Genomic DNA, 21,175 nt, shown 5'->3' on the forward strand with positions numbered 1-21,175 from the left:
AAAATATAGAAGAACAAAGTCTATGTTTAAATATATTGGCAGACATATTATTTTGTAAAATCTGGAAGAATGCGTGGCTGTTCTATGGTGTACTGAGCACAATGCAGAGATGTGTTCTTTTGTGACGCATAGGGTAGCTGCAGTGAAGTTTTTAGTAAAATCTCAGCATGAATTCCTCAACTGCTCTTAGGAGCCTGATGGGGATTGAGCCACAATATGTATTCATTGAGGTGGAAAGACAAATTCTACAAGATTCTGAAGATGGAAAGGAATTATATTTGCGGTTCACCCAATGAGAAGACTGGCCATTCTATTATTGAGATAAAATGACTGAACAGTTCTAGTATTTTTTTAATCAGTGAAGTCAATTAAAATGATGATAATATATCTTTTAAATCATTGAGCTGATACCCTAGTCCTTCTGCCTGTGGGATGGTAGGATGCTGGTAATGGTGTAGTTAAAACTCCATGGAATTCTTTCCAAATTAACCTTTCATGTTCTGCACATGCCCATGAAGGATATATCTCAGTCTCTGGTGTCTTCTTGTAGCCCTAAAACAATTTGTTTTTTACGTTTACTGATGATTCTACAATGGCAAAATATGTGAACATGCTACAGGAATGTTAAATATCTTTCTTTTCCTTTAAAAACGTTTTGAATTTATTTTATCAATAAAGATACCCGTATTGATAATCCCACAAACCTTTGGGAAAGTATTCACTTGCGTAATTAGACAAAAGTAGAACTTTTTGGAAGGTGTGCACCCCGTTGCATCTGTTGTAAAACTAACCCAGCATTTTCTAAAAAGAGCACCATGGTTTGGGGCTGTTTTGTTTCTTCCAGACCTTAACGACTTCCAATAATTAATTGAACCATGAATTATGCTTTCTATAAGAAAATCCTGAAGGGGAGTGTCTGACCATCAGTTTGTAACCTTAAATTCAAGTGTACTTGGGTTGTGCATCAGGACAATGATCCAAAGCACACCAGCAAATCGACATCTGAAGGTCTCAAAAAAAGGTTTTGGACTTGCCTAGTCTAAGTCCAGACTTAAATTCATTTGAGCTTCTATAACAAGAACTTAAACAGACTGTTTGTGCTCAAACCTCCTATGTTGTCTGAATTGTTGTCTTCCTTATTGAATTAAAACAATTCAACAAAGAAGAGAGTTATCTCCACATCAATGTAAAACACTCGCTGCCAATTATCACAAAACCTTGATGACAGTAGTTGCCGCCAAAGATTGCTCAACCAGTTATCAAGTTTAGGGTTCAATTACTTTTCATATAGGACCAGGTTGGTTTGGATAGTTTTTGTCTTTGTCTGGATTAATGTATGACAAAAAAGCCAAAACCGAAGAAATCTGTGAGGGGACAAATACTTTTTTGCACTCAATTAATGCAGCCTATTCAAATGTTATTTATAAATCATGGATCCGATGAACCTAGTCCCTCTGGCAGTGGGTTGGTTACAGTCTGGAATTCTTTCTACGTGCACTTCCCATGCCAGTGGGGGATTTATCTAAGTCTCTGGTGTCTTGTTGTAGCACAAACATGTTTGTTTTTCAGATAAACTGGTGACTATATACTGATAGATGGTGTGATGCAATGCTACATTATAAAGAAGGTTTAAAAATCTCAATGTCTGTCCTTTCATTATATAAAGGTTTGAATATATATTTTTTAATAATTAAGTAATGATGCTGCCTTATGATTGGCAACATAATTAGTACCGTATATAGTTCACTTGATGGGATACTATTTTAGTATAATTTAACTTTTTGCCCAAAGCGTGACTTAAATCTTCTCTGAATAAAATCTTAAATTAAATTTTTAGTTCAACTAGAATAAACTACAATGAGCTCAGCTTTTTTTCAGGTTTAATTTAACCACTCCTCATGTATTTATGTCCCCCTTTCAAATAGGGTTTGTAAAATGTGTTTTTTTTTTTGTTATTTAAGGCAAATAATTTCACCGCCTTCGACTCAGGGTTAAGAGGCATTCATCAAATATAATAAATCTGTCAATAGGTAAGTCAACATATCCATGTGGTTTGTGCAAATCAGCCATTTCTGTGCCTGACTAGTTAAACATTCCCTCACAGCATGTCATCTTTTGTGGAGTTGAACAAGTGCAAATGCTGAAAGAACAGAATTTTAAATTGTGGAGAATCTTGGAGAAATAGTACATAAAGTCTTAGCTGCCACTCAAGACAAAATCTATGGCATATGGTCCATTCAGTCTATTCAAACTACTGCTGCCCTGTTATAATATGCCTATGTCTCCATCTAAAGACTAGTACCTCTTGAGTTTAAGTTTGCTTTGCAGGCTCTAAATCCCTTTTCTCACGTGGCCCATAAGGGCATAGCGGTCCAATTCAAGTATTCTCCACATAGTTCTAAGGCTGTCCTGTAGATGCTGACAGCTTCTTGTTGTTCTGGTTTTTATTCAGAGGAATATGCAATTTTACAGACAGTTTTTCCATTAGATTGCTTGTGTCACTTCCTTTGCTCTCCCTCCTCTTCTCCTTTTTTCACTGCTGTGAATAGAAATACATTTCACGCCTAAATGGGGTTGAGGAGAAATGGTGCAAACTAGTAGCTTTAGGCTCCATAAAGGAGCAGCAGGAAAAGAGGGGTGAAAGTGGAGGTGAGTGGGAAAGTTTGCCTTGGCAATCGCTCACGGCATTGAGCCACCCTTCTACACCTAATGTGTTTCTGTGCTGTTTACTCCCGACAACTAATATTGAAGTGAGCAGAAACAATTCAAAATAAATTGGGCCTCAGTGTGAGCACATTTATCTCAGCAATCTCAGTGAATTGTACAGTATATTTTGTAAGAAAATTATAGATTGAGCTTGTGTTCCACCATGACGATTTTTCTTAAGCCAGTATCTAGCCTCCAGTCTTTCATTAAACATTGACAATTCTTTGGCATTATCATAACAGAAAATAAAGAACCCAGCTGGAAGAGAATTACACACAGTTCTAAAAAATGAAAGAGAAGAAGTGCATCTGTATGTGAGGAGCAAAGGCGTAAAATAGGCAGAACATAGTGAATATAATGTAGTATTTTTAACAGTGACAGGAAGTGTTTGTGTAAAAGACATGAGGATATGTAAAAAAGAGCTTTAAGAATATGGCAGCTTTGTTTCTGCATTCAATGAATTAAATTACAAGTATAGTGGTTTTCACTTGTTCTTTTAGTAAAAAATGAGAGTTTCCTGTCCAAATTTGTCCAATTCTTTGCTAGAAATGTAAAAGCGCCCACAGTGTTATTTAGTTACATCTAATTAGGGGACTCACTTGTTCTCACTTGTTAGGAGATTGATGTTCTCCAAAAAAAAAAAATTAAAAAGAAAGATGATAAGATAAAAGAAACACATGATTAGGCTTCTTGTACAGAGATCTAACTATGTTCTGCGCTACCGTGTTAAATACAGCTTCCGGCTGAAGAGAAGCACACACCCCCAAATTGTGCATACACTTGTTGCTGGGGTCCAGAAACGTGAACTCTTCAGGATGCAGTCAAATTCAAATGCCAAGTGTAATTGTCACATTGTCAAGGAGTAGCCCTAGCTTATTACTTTGTGATGAGGAGGGAGGGGGGATGGGAGGAAAAAACGCAAGCCGTGGCTCTTAGAGTTCATGATATAATTTTACATAAAGCCTGACATACATACATAAAGCAAAGAGGGACTCATAAAACACAAGTTTAAGCTTTAGAACACTGGCGTTTCAACTCACAGTCATCAATAAAAAACTTCACAGATTTTAGATTTTGTGTGTTTGCTTCCTTCTGACTGCACTCCCCAGGGAGAGCTGAGCCATGATAAAACCATTGTGGAAAAATGGCAAGCTCAGTAGTACGACGGAGTCTTAGAGTGATTTTAGATAAATTAAAAAAACAACATGATTGAAGGCATAAATTTAAGATATTAACGCTAGGATATTCTAGAACATTAAAATGTCAGGCATTTGCAACAAAAAATGCCATAAGTCCTGAAGTGTTAAATATATGAGATGCAAATCTGGATATTTTCCAAAGTGCAAGTGGTACATATGGGCTCTTTTCCTGTATCAGAACAACACCTCCCGGGTGCAGACTCGATGCAGCCATGTTCCTTCCTCACTGTCAGGCATGTATCAATGTTCAAAGCGTTCATAGCAAGTCTGCACCCGGAAGAGCCTGGATATACCACTTACACTTTGGAAAATATCCACACGTGCATCTCGTAAATTCACTTCAGCCATAAAGAACTAATGGCATTTTTTGTCACACATATCTGACTTAATAATCTTAGTTAATATGTGAAATTCATCTACAGGTCCTTCTCAAAATATTAGCATATTGTGATAAAGTTCATTATTTTCCATAATGTAATGATGAAAATTTAACATTCATATATTTTAGATTCATTGCACACTAACTGAAATATTTCAGGTCTTTTATTGTCTGAATACGGATGATTGTGGCATACAGCTCGTGAAAACCCAAAATTCCTATCTCACAAAATTAGCATATTTCATCCGACCAATAAAAGAAAAGTGTTTTTAATACAAAAAACGCCAACCTTCAAATAATCATGTACATTTATGCACTCAATACTTGGTCGGGAATCCTTTGGCAGAAATGACTGCTTCAATGCGGCGTGGCATGGAGGCAATCAGCCTGTGGCACTGCTGAGGTCTTATGGAGGCCCAGGATCCTTCGATAGCGGCCTTTAGCTCAACCAGAGTGTTGGGTCTTGAGTCTCTCAACGTTCTCTTCACAATATCCCACAGATTCTCTATGGGGTTCAGGTCAGGAGAGTTGGCAGGCCAATTGAGCACAGTGATACCATGGTCAGTAAACCATTTACCAGTGGTTTTGGCACTGTGAGCAGGTGCCAGGTCGTGCTGAAAAATGAAATCTTCATCTCCATAAAGCTTTTCAGCAGATGGAAGCATGAAGTGCTCCAAAATCTCCTGATAGCTAGCTGCATTGACCCTGCCCTTGATAAAACACAGTGGACCAACACCAGCAGCTGACATGGCACCCCAGACCATCACTGACTGTGGGTACTTGACACTGGACTTCTGGCATTTTGGCAGTTCCTTCTCTCCAGTCTTCCTCCAGACTCTGCCACCTTGATTTCCGAATGACATGCAGAATTTGCTTTCATCCGAAAAAAGTACTTTGGACCACAACAGTCCAGTGCTGCTTCTCTGTAGCCCAGGTCAGGCGCTTCTGCCGCTGTTTCTGGTTCAAAAGTGGCTTGACCTGGGGAATGTGGCACCTGTAGCCCATTTCCTGCACACGCCTGTGCACGATGGCTCTGGATGTTTCTACTCCAGACTCAGTCCACTGCTTCCGCAGGTCCCCCAAGGTCTGGAATCGGCCCTTCTCCACAATCTTCCTCAGGGTTCGGTCACCTCTTCTCGTTGTGCAGCGTTTTCTGCCACACTTTTTCCTTCCCACAGACTTCCCACTGAGGTGCCTTGATACAGCACTCTGGGAACAGCCTATTCGTTCAGAAATTTCTTTCTGTGTCTTACCCTCTTGCTTGAGGGTGTCAATAGTGGCCTTCTGGACAGCAGTCAGGTCGGCAGTCTTACCCATGATTGGGGTTTTGAGCAATGAACCAGGCTGGGAGTTTTAAAGGCCTCAGGAATCTTTTGCAGGTGTTTAGAGTTAACTCGTTGATTCAGATGATTAGGTTCATAGCTCGTTTAGAGACCCTTTTAATGACATGCTAATTTTGTGAGATAGGAATTTTGGGTTTTCATGAGCTGTATGTCAAAATCATCCGTATTAAGACAATAAAAGACCTGAAATATTTCAGTTAGTGTGCAATGAATCTAAAATATATTAATGCTAAATTTTCATCATGACATTATGGAAAATAATGAACTTTATCACAATATGCTAATATTTTGAGAAGGACCTGTAGATTATTTTTTGGTTGAAAGTTGGTGGAAAATGTAGTTCTCCGTGGCCACATTATATTTTTTTCTTTTATCTATAGACTATAATGGATCAAATACTCCATCATACATTAGTGCATCCTCTCAAGTTAATGAACATTTACAAATTAAGATCATAGGTAAAAAAAAAAAAAAACTGTGAGTTTATGGAGCTTTTAAAAGCATCCTCTCAAAATATCCAACATAGTGTTATTACTTTATGTAACAATGTGCTATAACGTTTTTTTTGTTTTTTTTTTTCCATATATGCATGGTTTGCAAGTATACAAGTACCAAGTGAGTTTGAAAAGATTTTTAAACAATTACTACAACATCTGAACATGGGTGTGTTAATTAATAATTTGTTTTGATTACACTGTTCACTGGCTCCTCATTTAAATTCTGCAGCAGAAACCACTAGAACAATGTATCTGTTAAATATGTAATTTTTATGTCTGTCTCAATGTTTTATTATTTTTATTTCACTTTGTTCTTAATCTTTTGCGACACAAATTTCCAGCATGTGGTAAAACATTTAATGATCTAGGGAAATGGTTAACTCTGTCAGAAAACATAAGGTAAATTTTTCGAGAGAATTTTATTTTGCACCCCAGGGTTTTGGCACTTATATACAGCGGGTAGAACAGTTATTGAACGCATTAAGGTTTTTTTCAGTTTAAACCTTTGTAATGGGGCAATTGTATATAATAAACACCAGATGACTGCAGCAACCCAAATAATCCACACATCCTAAGAAATCAAGGCAAATTGGTCCAAACACGAAGGTGAGGGTAAAGGAAAAATGTATTGCCAAAGGGAATACGTATTGAACACACTCAGCTACATTTTTAAATACATTGTGAAGAAGTTGTAAAATTGTTGCCAAATCAGTGTGCTACATGTCTAATTTATCCCAAAAATAAGTGAATAATAGATGTGTATCTTTGATGTTATTAGCAGTCAAAAACAAGTCAGTTACAGGTCGACAGATTGGCTGAAACCTCAGCTCAAGTCCCCTCAGTCCCACCTGTCATATGTCATTTCTTTTCTCTTCCACTTAGATTTTTCTGTTCACAATGTTTTCCATAAATGTTTTCTTACCAAGGTTCTCCTTAACTGACAAATCAAAATACGATTTTTTTTTATCCTACAAATATCACAGAAAGGGACAGAGGTAAATACAAACTTATGACAAGACAGACAAAGAACAATAATTGCCGCAGTGTTTTCACTTTAACTGGATACAACGTCTCTAAAAGGAGATTTGCCAGATTCGTGACTCTGACCCTCTGCTAACAACTACGTGAGAGCTTTCAGACCTGTGCAGATTTAAGTGCTGCATTGTCCGTGTTTCTGTACACGCATATGTGTTCCCTGCTTCTCCCCGTGGATGAAGCTGCTAATGGAGAATTGGTGTGGGAGAAATACGTAAAGGGCAGGGCACGCAATTCTTCTGGAGTAATCCATCTTTACTACAGGGCTGATCCATGGAGCAACAGGCATCTCGTAGGGGAGGGTCAGAAAGTACACTGTAGGCAACATTCTCGTTCACATGAAGCTACATAGAGGAAACGCTCAGTCAGCACGAGCATTAGATTTTCACAGCAAGAAAAGAAGAAAGAATTGAAGAAGGATTATTTGGGGCCGCACAATCTTTTTTTTCTCTTGCGACAATAAGGAATAAAACAGTCTAAGCAGTTTGTAAAGTTAACCGTTCCTGCATTTAAAAACATTTTATTCTCTGAGGCTTTAGTAGAGACAGGAAACCATAAAATTATTATATGTATCCATCAACCTGTGAGTGTGTTTATGCTGGGGCAATGACAGATATGGTGCTGGGTGTGAAACGGAGGAACAGGGAGACACACCAAGGAGCGAGGGAGAGTGAGAACCCTTGTTCATGCTGTTTGGCAATAATCACTGAGTCAAACCCGTGCCAGCAGCGAGAGCCAGATGGTACCCATCACCATTGTGCCTTGTCTTCGAAACAGGGAAGGGAGAGGAAGATCAAGAGTGGCATGTGGAACAGCAAAGCAGTGCCTAATGTGGATGATGTGTCATATAAATACTAATCACACTCAAATCACATCCATGGCTAAATTAGATCCCTGAAGCTCATTTACCATCAGCCACTCTCAGTCTCCTCCTGCTTGGCGCTGAGCCTCTATCATTATTAGAGGCGATCAATAAATGAGATATTAAATGCTGAATGCTAACCTGAGATTTTTTCCCACTTACTAATAGTATCATGCTGCCTTACTCTGCAATAGAGGCCCAATAACCAAGGGCCTCCAAGTTTATTAAGGAATAATAAATCCGTTTGTAATTGCAGGCCGGTTCATAACACTTCTGAATTGTCTGGAAGTAAGAAATCAATCTAGAAAGAATAAACTTTTAAAATCCTTTTTACAGCCGTACATCCCTTCTTCTAATATACACCAACAAAGCCTGTATTGCATTGTTTCTTATTTTGCCATGCACAGCATGTGGGCCACTTTACATGGTTCTAACATAAGGTCCTATCACATTTATAAAATATATGTTTTGATGCACCCCAATTTTATAGTGTATGTCAATTAGAATGAAGACGGTAAAATTCAGGGCTCTACGGCGTCAGGGCAGGGTATGTTATATTTATTGTGACAATATCCAGACTTAATAATCTGGAGATTAAAGTTCGATTCCCTATACACATTCCAGAAATGGTCAAATAAATGTTAGCTAAATTTATCAGGAGGTAGGTCATAGTACAACTTCTCGAACCACCCTGAAGATTCCTCAATAATAGGTATGATGACTAAATAATTCTTCAGTGCAGACTGACTATATGCACAGCAGAGTATGCGATTAAGTAATGGTATTGCTGCAACATTTAAGTAGCACTTATGTTGATTAAGTAGCAGCGATGCATTAGTGCGACACATTATATGGCATGGCCAGAAGTTGAGATGCTCAGGCTTTTTTCAACAGGTCAGATTTAGAATCAGCTTTATTTGCCAAGTTTGTGCACACAAACAAGGAATTTGGCTTTGGTTCCACTAGCTCTCAATGAGGACATTTTTTTCAGAAATATAAAAGAGAAATGAAATATTTTTGTAAATATGTATATACAGTGTTTATAAGTCCAAAAAAATATTTTTTCAGTCATTTTGGAAAAATGCACCAACACTTCATGATGGCGACAGTGGTTCAGTAGAACAATTTTTTGGGAATCCAACCCCCAACCCTCCCCGCAACATGTTAAAGTGTCATTGTGCAAGACACAGAACCCCACGTTGTTCCCTGGTTGCCTGTCATGGTATGAATGTGTGACTTAGACTTGAAGTGTAATAGCTTTTTATTGGTCAGTACGGTTGGATAGACATCATCAAAGTTTGGCCAGTGAGGGTTAAAACACCATTTCTGAGTTGTGATTTTGTTTAGTATCTTTATCTCAATCTGAAACCAAAGCTTGTTTTTTCTCTTATAATGCATTCATGATCGTATCAAAGGGAGAAAAAAAGTATTGTATAAAATCAACTTTGGGTAACCTAGAATAGAATAGATAGTTTGGTCCTAATTTTCATTTAGTCAAGAGTAAATTTATTTTAGGCTTCATGCACAGTGATGCAAGTTTTTGTGTTTTTATTAAGATCAGGATCATCGTTGATGATGTATAAGAAATAGTAGACATTGTGTTATGAAGGATGAGCCATCTTGCTAATTGTTAATTGGTAATTGGTGGCAGTTGTACTGCCCAAGTGAGGATGCACAGAATAGGGTGTCTTTGGAGACAGAGGCCTAGGGGGACAGCCATTAGTTGAGGACAACTTTGAGCTGAACTGCATCAATCTATAAGGTCCAATTTTTTAATGGATCCACTGTTGCCAGCAATAGCAACTTTACCAAGAATGTTGAGGTTAGGACTCTGTGCAAGCCAGTCAAGTTTCTCCACACCAATTTGTATACATCTGCAGCCATGCAAGTGTTTGCAACACCAGAATGATTTGGTGGTGTGACCCAAAACCTTTGGCAATATAGTGAACTTTGTGCTGGCTACAAAGCGATTGATCTGCTGCTAAACCTACATGCTAATGCTTTGGTGAATATTTAAGTTAAAACTCAGCAGAAGCAGAAATCAAACTTTTGGGGATTATCTTTACAAATTATCCAATACAGCAGCTGGTTACTATGGAGACTGAACACCGGCTGGTGTATTGAGTTCTAAGACAAGAACTCAATACTGCTGAATCTTAGCCTGCGAATGCTTGTGCATCAAGAGATGAGATAGGTGCTGCTTTTTTAAAAGGATCTTCTTTCCATGGTATCATGATGTTTTTACACTCTTCAGTGCTTCAATAGCAGCCTTAAGCATTATAACAAAGATCTCATGTCGTTCCTTTTTATCATCTGATAGATATTCACTGCTGACTCATATATTTCATCAACTCATCTGAACCGTCTCTGTCTCCTTGGTTTAAAAATTTAATATTGTTGTAACAGCTGGTTTATGGTTTTGTGGGATTTTTACGACTTAAGATACATCATTTGGCTTATTTATAGACCAGGTATTTAAAACACTGATTGACATGTCAGGAACTTATTTCACATGTACCAGACTAGAAATCAGGTTTCTAAAACTTCACATGTGGACTTGACATCAGGCTCTTTAACTCTTTAACTAGAAAAGCTGGAAAAGGTGAAACAAAAACATGCATACTCATTGACAAAAAACAATGACAAAAGCCCTGGTGTGTTAGTCTGTACCCATGAATGGCCCTGGAAGCAAATAGGGATGATTGATGCTATCTTGTTGTTTTTTCAGGTGGCACACTGCCATCATGCCTTCACACCTCTCTCTGTCACATCTTCTTAACAGCCACTCTTCTATCTGAGCCTTCCGCTCCAGCAGCTGTCACTCAATACCTCACTGTGTGCAGCCAGCCAGCCAGCACCTTTTGCCTTTTTAATTCATTTCAGCTGACTTGTTGCTCTTTTGCTTTGGCGTTGTAATATTTAGAAAAATAGTGGCTCAACACAGTAGTGCAGTTCTTTTGTTTTGCGCACTTGCCGAGCTCTAGGTGAATATCGATCGTGGGCGGTTGCTGAGGGAGAATCCTGGCTTGAATGTTGGGACAGACTGGGTAAGCACACCTCAACACATATGTTGCACTAAATTTGGCTTGCAACAGCCCCAGGGGAGCTCAAAAGCACATTTTGCACCAATTTTCTTATTAAAAGCCATCAGCCCAACAAAAATTCACAATGTTTTTTTTTGTTTTAAATACCCTTGGAAAAGACATTGGGTAGTTCTCACATTTACAGTGAACACAACTGAGTTTAAATTACTTGTTCTGGGATTCTGTGCTCACAAAAGCAGGGTTGATTAACCATCTTGGTTCAAAGTTTCCTGCTCAGCAGTCCAGAAACAGTGCTGTGTCTGCAAACTGCAGACATGCAAAAGATTTACTGTTAAAGCCCTTCTCCTCAAAGTGTTCACTAATAAATCAGATGGAAGTCAGTGCTTTTGAAACCAATAAATTAACATTTTATGTTGTGTTAAGAGGCCACTTTTATACTCAAATATTCCTTTGTTCTTATCATTACTAATAAAGACCTAAATGGTAAATGGACTGAACTTATATAGCGCTTTTCAAGTCATACCCGACCAATCAGTGCTTTACGCTAAAGCCTCATTCACCCATGTGCCCCGACAAACGTGCACACAAGGAAGCTTAAGGTTAAGTGCCTTGTCCATCAACATATAACGGAAGGAAGCTGGAATCCAAACCACAACTTTCCAATTACAAGACAGCCTTTGTTCCCACTGGGCTACAGTCACCCTTACCAAACAGAAAATAAATCTAATGGACTTTGAACAATATCGATTATGTGCCTCTCCACTCTTCCTCCAGACTCTGGGACCTTGATATGGAAATAAAATGCAAACATTTCTTTGATCTCAAAAGATGAATTTAAACCACCGAGGAACAGCCCAGTTCCTTTTTCTCCTTACCCCAGATGCTTTTGAAGTTGTTTCTGGTTCAGGAGTGGCTTATCGCGAGGAACGCGAAATTTTAGCCCTTGTGTAGGATTCGTCTGTGCATCGTGGTTCTTGATGCGCAGACTCCAACCTCAGTCCATTTCTTGTGAAGCCTCTGCAAATTCTTGAATCGGTATTGCTTGACAATTCTCTTAAGGCTGTGGTTATCCCTGGTGCTGGTGCACCTTTTTCTACTACACTTTTTCTTTCCACTCAACTTTTGTTAATTAGTTGATTAGGGTGTGACACCATGACTTTCCAATATTTAAGTTATTCACAATATTCAAATTTTCAGAGACAATGAATCATTATCTGTAAGCTATTGTCAATAAATACACAAACATTTCAGTCTGTGTAATGAATGAATATGAGTTTCACTTTATGAAATAAGCGACAAAAAATATTGAACTTTTTCACCATATTGTAGTTGTTTTAGATGTACCCATAGATTTAAAATAAAATTTTTAGATACACTGTACAAAAAGTTGTACAAAAGTATTGTTCTGTCTACTATTAAATTAGACTAAATATTCACTGCTTCAGGTCAGTTAGAAATAATTTAATTATTTCTGTTTGCTAAATGTCATAATAATGAAAACTTTTCCTTTTACTTAGCTCAAGTCAGAAGTTTACACACATTTGCTTTGTATTTGTACAATGCTATATAGCTTTGCCTTTAAACTACCAAACTTGGTTCAAATATTTTCAATAGTTTTTTCCATTCCTCCTTACAGAATTGCCCAAAATATTTTGTGGGACTAAGATGAGTGATTACTACTCCAAAACATTGTCTTTGTTTGTACTTAAGGCATTTTGTAACAGGTTTTCCTTAGTATGCTTGGTGTTTTTTAAATTTTAAAGACAGGTTTGTAACTTTCTGGCCAATGTCTTTAGATCCTCCTTTAATATTTCCACATAATGTTTGTTCCTCATTTAGTGAAGTGTACCAATTGCTCCTGCATCAAGTCACCCACACTCCTTTTTTTCCTGCTAATGTAATGATGGTGATTGGGGTCAAACATTTCGTTACATTTATTGTCAGACATTGAGGAAAAAAATGTTTTTCATAGTATAGGTAAAAATCCAGTTTGAAGTTTTTAGTCGATAATGTTTGCAGACTAGTTTACAACAATTTGTTCATGTTAGCCTAATTATATTGACCATAAGGATGTTTCTCCAACAACACAATGTAATAAATGACTTTAGGTCATCTCAGAGCAAAATAAAACACAGGTTTTACAATGTAGATTTAAAGGATTTGCGAGATTATGAACCAAACCAGGTTTAATAGTGCAAATTCTGTGACTCAGAGTGAAGAAAAGAAAACTATCCAAACCTTAAATATTGCAATGTGTAGTGAAAGAGTAGATGATATGAACACATAGATAAACATGTGTTAACTAAAAAATTACAATAATAAAATAAAAACCACATGAATGGAAATTCCTTAAAACACAAAGATGTTCTGCTGAAACACCAGCTTGGACAAGAAAATTAATAATTTTAATCTGTTGTTTTCCTAAATAAATCAAAGGTTGCAAAAGATCCCAAACCGTTAAAGTAAGTGTATGCCATTGTAGCAATGCTTGGATGTGAAGGTGGGTGTTTATAGCTTGATACAGCGGTGTATCTACAGTATGTGTGCCTTTTTGTGCCCTATTCTTGGTCTTAACTAAGAAAGAAGCTCGTTTTTGAGTTTCTATGTAGTTTTCACAAAGTTGTTCCATAGGCTGCCTGAAAACACAGTTAGCATGAAAGAAGCTTCCACCACTTTTAAGTAGTTTGTATTATAGATAGAACATAAAGAAACTGTGACAGAGTCTAAGTCTAAAATACTCAGACTGGTCAAAAACCTGAATTGGAAAATGCTGTTTCTTTCTTTTTTTTTTGCTGTTTTAGCAGAGTTATGGAAATACTCAATACTTATTTTACCTTATAAGTAAAATACAATCTCGATTTTATAAAAAAAAGATATATATCAAACATCCTCAGACGGGCCCTCTCAATGTTAATATTACTGAGTTTTATCAGCCAGACCAAACAGTTGTTTTTAATCATAGGTCTCACCCATAGATACAGGGTGACCTTCATATCCTGAGCCTATAATTAAAGCTTACACTTTCACAAGAAACATAATTCCATTTTAATATAGGCATTATATTATCATATTGTCATCGCAATATCAGTCTGTGCAATATTCACGTAAAAGGACGGTTTAAAGGATAATACATGTTGGCTAATATATTCCAAGTGTTGTGATCTTGCATAATACATGCTAATGTAATATTTAGCAAGTTGAATAGTCTCAAGGCAGCATATGCTCACACCAGAGACAAATTACACTGAAGTGCTAAAGGTCATAGGGTTTAGGAGGCACAAATGAGGAAGAGAGAAAATAAGCATATATTGTAACTGATATCATCATCGGAATATATATTATTGACATTGCAAGATTTTCTAATATCCTGCAGCCCTACTTTTAATATCATGAAATCTTTTTACACCTAATAATTACTCATCTCAATAGTGCAATGTACAATATCAAATAATTAGGATATAGCTTGAATTCAATGGTTTCATAAGCTAAACCACATTTTTGAAAAGTCTTACAAGAGAATGATGCTGTGCTTGCATTGGTCTCTGTCTCAGCTACTGTTTCCATTAAAACGCTACATTAGATGATCAGACAGACACAGCAGCCCCTGACAAAGGCACTTAGATGATAGCAGCATGCCTGCACAGCCACCTCCTCAAAATAAACAAATGATGAGAGGGAATTCACAGCAAACAGGCTTTTTTTATCCTTCACAACAGACCCTCGGATGCTCACGACTGCAAGGCTCCCCTCTGGCTGCTTGTTTAGAGTATGTGATCTTGTCTCAGTTATACACTTTGTACAGCCCCTTTCCTTTGGTGTCATATGAGCTCTCCAGAGGACAGAAAGCACTGAGTATTGGAACACAGGAGCAGGTCAAGCCTTAAATCTGTACAGGTACTCTGAATGGGCTGTAAGCTGCTGGCCTACATCTGCTTTTGCTTCCTCAATCCTTAGCTTTGCTTCCTTAGCATTCATTTCTTGGCCTTTTCATTTACAAGGCTGAGGATTTCCTTTGATCTCAAGCCTTTCAGTTTCATGTGTCTTAAACAAACATAATTTACTCATACGTAGGAGAAGAAATACAATAAAATTAACTCAGCTGCCATCCTTCCCTATTTCACAGTGGATGTCTGCATGCTGGTTTGAAAAACAAAATTTTGAAGGAAGAGCCAGAGGTAACTAATTATGTTGCCTAAGTAAAATCTTTGTGGATAACTGTCATGAAAAAAGTATGAGGTATTCATTATGACACAGTTGAAAGTGAATGTGAGGTAAAGCTGAGACACAGGGAGAGACAGTAATACTCAGGTAGGAAAGTTCATCCACAACATATTTTTCTTTGTTTATTCTGGTTTGATGCCAAGAATTTCAGCTTTGTTATGAAGCCAAAAATCCTGACCTCAAGATATTCACATTTTATAGAAACATAGATTGTTTTCAAAGATTCTTCTGTCTCAAGGTGATCTGTTGTAATTTTATCTGAATGCTGATGATCCATGTTGATTCTTTATAGTATGTTTGTATGGCCTTTTCTTTCTTGCTGTGTCTCACAGTGTCTTCCAGCCGAGCTGTTCTCAGGCCATCATAGATATCCATCTCAGATACTTCTTGCCGGAGTCCACTATCATGTTTGTGAAGTCTTCTATCTTCTGTTTAATTGGATTTCTTTCTAAGCCCTTTGAGCTTGATGAATCACGGCTGATTTCTGGGTTCCTCTACAGCATGAAAACTCATCTGATAACTGGGTACACAAGGATTGATAGTGTTTCAACAAAACTTTGCTGAGCTGACTGGGTGTCATGTTTAAGACACTACCTTAATTATCTCATGATCTTTGGATGTGATGTAATTCCTCTGGATCAACTTAATTAACTTTATAAGTTTTTAAGTTTATATTAGCTTCATGAAGTTGTCATGAGATACTGATAGGATCCATCTATCCGTCCGTCCGTCCGTCCGTCCGTCCGTCCTCAGACAGGGTCCTGCAGATGATAAACAAGAGGCAGAGCATGTCCTTGACAGATCACTACTCTGTCACTGTAATTTACACTGAACATTTAAATCAAATTCAGTGTGATAATTTTCATACAAATGTCAATAGCCACAGTAACCCATATGCAATAACTCCCAATACATAGGTGGTTGGAAAGCAGTTGCTGTGGTGTTATATGCAGTGCCGTTTTTCCTGACCAGACTGTATTCCTAGTATTCCATTGGCTGGTCCAAATGTTTAGGAGGAAACATAAACAAGTTTCATCTTGACCCTTGTTCTGCAGTGGAGTCTTCTGCAGGAAGAATGTATGCTCCATGGTGAATGCAGTTCATATTTACTTTGAAGCAGCTGTACCTGCTAATTCCACCAAGTATACAGGTCCTTCTCAAAATATTAGCATATTGTGATAAAGTTCATTATTTTCCATAATGTCATGATAAAAATTTGACATTCATATATTTTAGATTCATTGCACACTAACTGAAATATTTCAGGTCTTTTATTGTCTTAATACGGATGATTTTGGCATACAGCTAATGAAAACCCAAAATTCCAATCTCACAAAATTAGCATATCATTAAAAGGGTCTCTAAACGAGCTATGAACCTCATCATCTGAATCAACGAGTTAACTCTAAACACCTGCAAAAGATTCCTGAGGCCTTTAAAACTCCCAGCCTGGTTCATCACTCAAAACCCCAATCATGGGTAAGACTGCCGACCTGACTGCTGTCCAGAAGGCCACTATTGACACCCTCAAGCAAGAGGGTAAGACACAGAAAGACATTTCTGAACAAATAGGCTGTTCCCAGAGTGCTGTATCAAGGCACCTTAGTGGGAAGTCTGTGGGAAGGAAAAAGTGTGGCAGAAAACGCTGCACAACGAGAAGAGGTGACCGGACCCTGAGGAAGATTGTGGAGAAGGGCCGATTCCAGACCTTGGGGGACCTGCGGAAGCAGTGGACTGAGTCTGGAGTAGAAACATCCAGAGCCACCGTGCACAGGCGTGTGCAGGAAATGGGCTAAAGGTGCCGCATTCCCCAGGTCAAGCCACTTTTGAACCAGAAACAGCGGCAGAAGCGCCTGACCTGGGCTACAGAGAAGCAGCACTGGACTGTTGCTCAGTGGTCCAAACTACTTTTCTCGGATGAAAGCAAATTCTGCATGTCATTCGGAAATCAAGGTGCCAGAGTCTGGAGGAAGACTGGGGAGAAGGAAATGCCAAAATGCCAGAAGTCCAGTGTCAAATACCCACAGTCAGTGATGGTCTGGGGTGCCGTGTCAGCTGCTGGTGTTGGTCCACTGTGTTTTATCAAGGGCAGGGTCAATGCAGCTTGCTATCAGGAGATTTTGGAGCACTTCATGCTTCCATCTGCTGAAAAGCTTTATGGAGATGAAGATTTCATTTTTCAGCACGACCTGGCACCTGCTCACAGTGCCAAAACCACTGGTAAATGGTTTACTGACCATGGTATCACTGTGCTCAATTGGCCTGCCAACTCTCCTGACCTGAACCCCATAGAGAATCTGTGGGATATTGTGAAGAGAACGTTGAGAGACTCAAGACCCAACACTCTGGATGAGCTAAAGGCCGCTATCGAAGCATCCTGGGCCTCCATAAGACCTCAGCAGTGCCACAGGCTGATTGCCTCCATGCCACGCCGCATTGAAGCAGTCATTTCTGCAAAAGGATTCCCGACCAAGTATTGAGTGCATAACAGTACATGATTATTTGAAGGTTGACGTTTTTTGTATTAAAAACACTTTTCTTTTATTGGTCGGATGAAATATGCTAATTTTGTGAGATAGGAATTTTGGGTTTTCATGAGCTGTATGCCAAAATCATCCGTATTAAGACAATAAAAGACCTGAAATATTTCAGTTAGTGTGCAATGAATCTAAAATATATGAATGTTAAATTTTCATCATTACATTATGGAAAATAATGAACTTTATCACAATATGCTAATATTTTGAGAAGGACCTGTATATACTAAAAAAAAGTTTACAACTTTGAAGCTTATATAGCAATCTACAGTGAATGTTTGGATCCAGCATGTGGTAAGTCAACACATTTTTTCTTTTTTTTGCTAATACAGGGACAGAAGGAATCCCCCTATGTTTTCTGTAGCTCTCCTAATCACTGCACTGTAAATTGTCTATATTAAAAGCTCCTGTGGTAGACCACCCTTCTTCTATTGCAAGTGGAAGCATATCATCTGTTTGAAGATAGAGTTGATGTTGGACTTTCACCTCACATTTAAAGATTGTACAATAAACCCTGTAGTTTGCTGGAGTTCATGGCTGCTGGATCTGAGGGAGTTCTTTGAAAATGTGCTTCTCCAGAGATTCACTACTGTCCAAAAGCTTTAAGCAAATTTATATTCAGGCTGCACTTATTGCCTCATTGTATTGATATGTTGTCATTTGGATGAATCAAATAACCCAAGTAAATTTAAAAAGTTTGATAGGTGTGTTTGTAGATGTACAGTGACTTATAAGGGGGTAGAACATTTGTCACCCTGGAGAACAGGGGCTGACTGGCCTTATGTGAGAAATGATTTTTACCAGTCTTACTTCCTGCCTGTCGGGAAGAAGGTTTTCCATAGGCACAAAAACGTTAGTTGGCAGAATTTGGAGAAAACACCTATTGTATTGTGGCTTTGTATGAAAATCAGAAACATGCATGTTAGGTTAATTAGCCTCTCTCAATTGCCCTTGGTGTTTATGAATCATTTTTGTCCTGTGTGTCTCTGTGTTGCCCTTGGACTGGTGACTTGTCCAAGATATACTGCAACACACAAGTTGATGTAGGTTGATGATCTGGTGAAAATGCATTCCAACATTTCTATGAGATAATTTTGGGATGCGTCAATGGGAGGAAGAACCAAGGAAGTTGAAACACATGCATATTTAGAGATACATGTCTACTGTACATACATTTGAGGCACTACATGGCTCTGTATTTAATTCTAGGGAAATCTTTATGCAGGGTTTATCTGAAAAACATCTGGCTGGATATACAAAATATAATCAATGATACAGATTCAAAGACAGCTCAACCTTGGAACTTTGTACTATATTTCTGAAGTTCAAAAGTCTGTTTAGGTCAGCAAAGAAATGCAATGTAAGCACTAATGCCGGGGAAAGGACATCAATCTCAACCTTTATGGTGAAGCTTTACTTGCATTTTATCCAATGCATTCTTTAAGTCAGTGCAATCTGATAAGCGAATTATACGCAGTGGGAGGGGGCTCAGCATTTTGATCAAGGATGATCAAGATGCATTCAGGCTTTATTTGATCATGCCGCATGACAAGTTACTGACTAACTCTTTTCTCTACGACGACTTTTTAAATGCAAAAGTATGTAATTCAAAAGTAAAAGTAAGTGGGGTCTGGAATTTCAGAGAGTAAAACCTGTCGTGCTCCATGGTCACAGATGCTAACAGAGACTGAAAGCTCTCCTGACGAAATGCAAAGCTCTTTTTTCCCCAAGGATGTTTAGCCTATATGGTGGAAGAGAAAATTGGAAAGATATTTCACGTTGATTGCTTCTGCCCTACTATGTTTCAGCTGAAACTCTCTCCTCATAGAATGAGATATGGAGGAAAAATGATGAACTCCTGCTGGTGCAGCTGAATGAATGTTTTATGGATGGAAGTATAAAAAAGAGATGAGGCTCTGCCCAGTTACTGTGTATAAAATACAGTTTTAAAATATCATTTTCACCTCGTCAAATAGCCCATATCCATTCGTACTTTACCTAACATCTTAATTTACACAAAGTGCAGTACATTGCAGGTATCCTAGATTTTCTACTGGCCCAACTGACTGCAGTAACAACACAACAAAAGTAACAGCTTTGCTGATACAAATTCAAGGACTAACGTAAGGTTGTTCACCTGAAATAGTGAAGTTACAGTAACTCACTTGTTTGTTTACTATTTATTAATTAATTGAAATGACAATAAATAAACAACACTGAATTCCCTAGTCTGGTAGTAACAAATCTGTAGATTCAAACGTTTGTTGAGATGTGCTGCTGTCATGCTCCTAGGCAAGGTCACTGGCTCCCAAACCAAATGACTGCAACCAGAGAGAGATTAGTGTTTTAAATCTCCAAGGATAGAACAATATGAACAAGGCAAGGACACTTAGTAAGAAAAGGTCATCTACAGCAAATAGAACTCCAGCAAACATCAGTCAATAAGAGTTGACTTTAGACTCACCTTGACTTTTATGGAATTAAATTTATGTCTACAAAAACTCTGAGCAATGTTTTAAATGGGTCTCAAGTATTTAAGAATATCATGTCTCAGTTGGCCAGGCAAGAATGTCTCTAGTTTGGACCATGGTGTTACATGTTTTCAACCAAACAAACCTCTGAACATATTTCAAGGACTAGCAGCATTTACTTTCAATGACAGTAAATGAGTTGTGATTTCAGGAAAGTGACTGAGGCACGATACAAAGATTTCACTTTTTTTAGTCCCGTACCGTTAATGGTATTCCATTATCAATTTTGTTCAGTCTCTTTGCTTTAGGCCATGTCATTTAAAGTAAACCATTGTCTAATACACAACATTTCTGAGAGCTGATTTTTATTGAAAGAGGTTTTCAAAAAATATTGAAAAATAGTTTGCCAAATTGACAGCTTGGTTGGAGGTGTGCATGTCTCTAGGAATTGCAAAATAGCAGAGGAGCTGATAGACGAAGGAGCAAGGGCATGATAATGATGAGATTAATATTGGCTTTGTGAAGAAAAATATACCACCACACAGGAAGTCACAAATGATCCAGGATGTTGGTGAATATTCTTCCTTTTTAATGATCGAATAAAGATATCATGACCAGAGAAGTGGAAAAAAAAAAAAAACTCAGAAAGTCAGTTTTATGGCTTAATCTCCCACACAGTTTTGCTAGTACTGAAATGAATCTACTTGTATTAAAGATTATATTTTACAATGTTGTTGTACAGTTGATTATGACATATTGTTCTATTTCACATACAATTTAGAGGAACAAAACCCAAAGAAGCAAATTACCTGGATTTATACTTTTAAATACAAGAATCTGGAGGAAATGGTGGTGTTTTGTATAATTATTTTTTTTAAGCA

At 37.9% G+C, this 21,175-nt stretch overlaps 1 protein-coding gene across 4 annotated transcripts in view; it reads left to right on the top strand.

Annotated features, from left to right (window-relative positions):
* Positions 1 to 21,175, top strand: part of LOC124872783 (mucin-5AC) — a 57,267-nt gene that overhangs the window by 24,275 nt on the left and 11,817 nt on the right. Inside the window, exon 3 of one of the 4 annotated variants that reach the window (XM_047373118.1) lies at positions 1,962 to 2,030. The exons of the other annotated variants lie outside the window; for them this stretch is intronic. Coding sequence (XP_047229074.1) covers positions 1,962 to 1,995 — 34 coding nt within the window. The 3' untranslated portion in view covers positions 1,996 to 2,030. The remainder of the gene's footprint in view (positions 1 to 1,961; positions 2,031 to 21,175) is intronic. 4 annotated transcript variants of the gene reach the window in all.

The sequence above is a fragment of the Girardinichthys multiradiatus genome, chromosome 8 (genome assembly GCF_021462225.1).
Source record: "Girardinichthys multiradiatus isolate DD_20200921_A chromosome 8, DD_fGirMul_XY1, whole genome shotgun sequence".
Classification (NCBI taxonomy): domain Eukaryota; kingdom Metazoa; phylum Chordata; class Actinopteri; order Cyprinodontiformes; family Goodeidae; genus Girardinichthys; species Girardinichthys multiradiatus.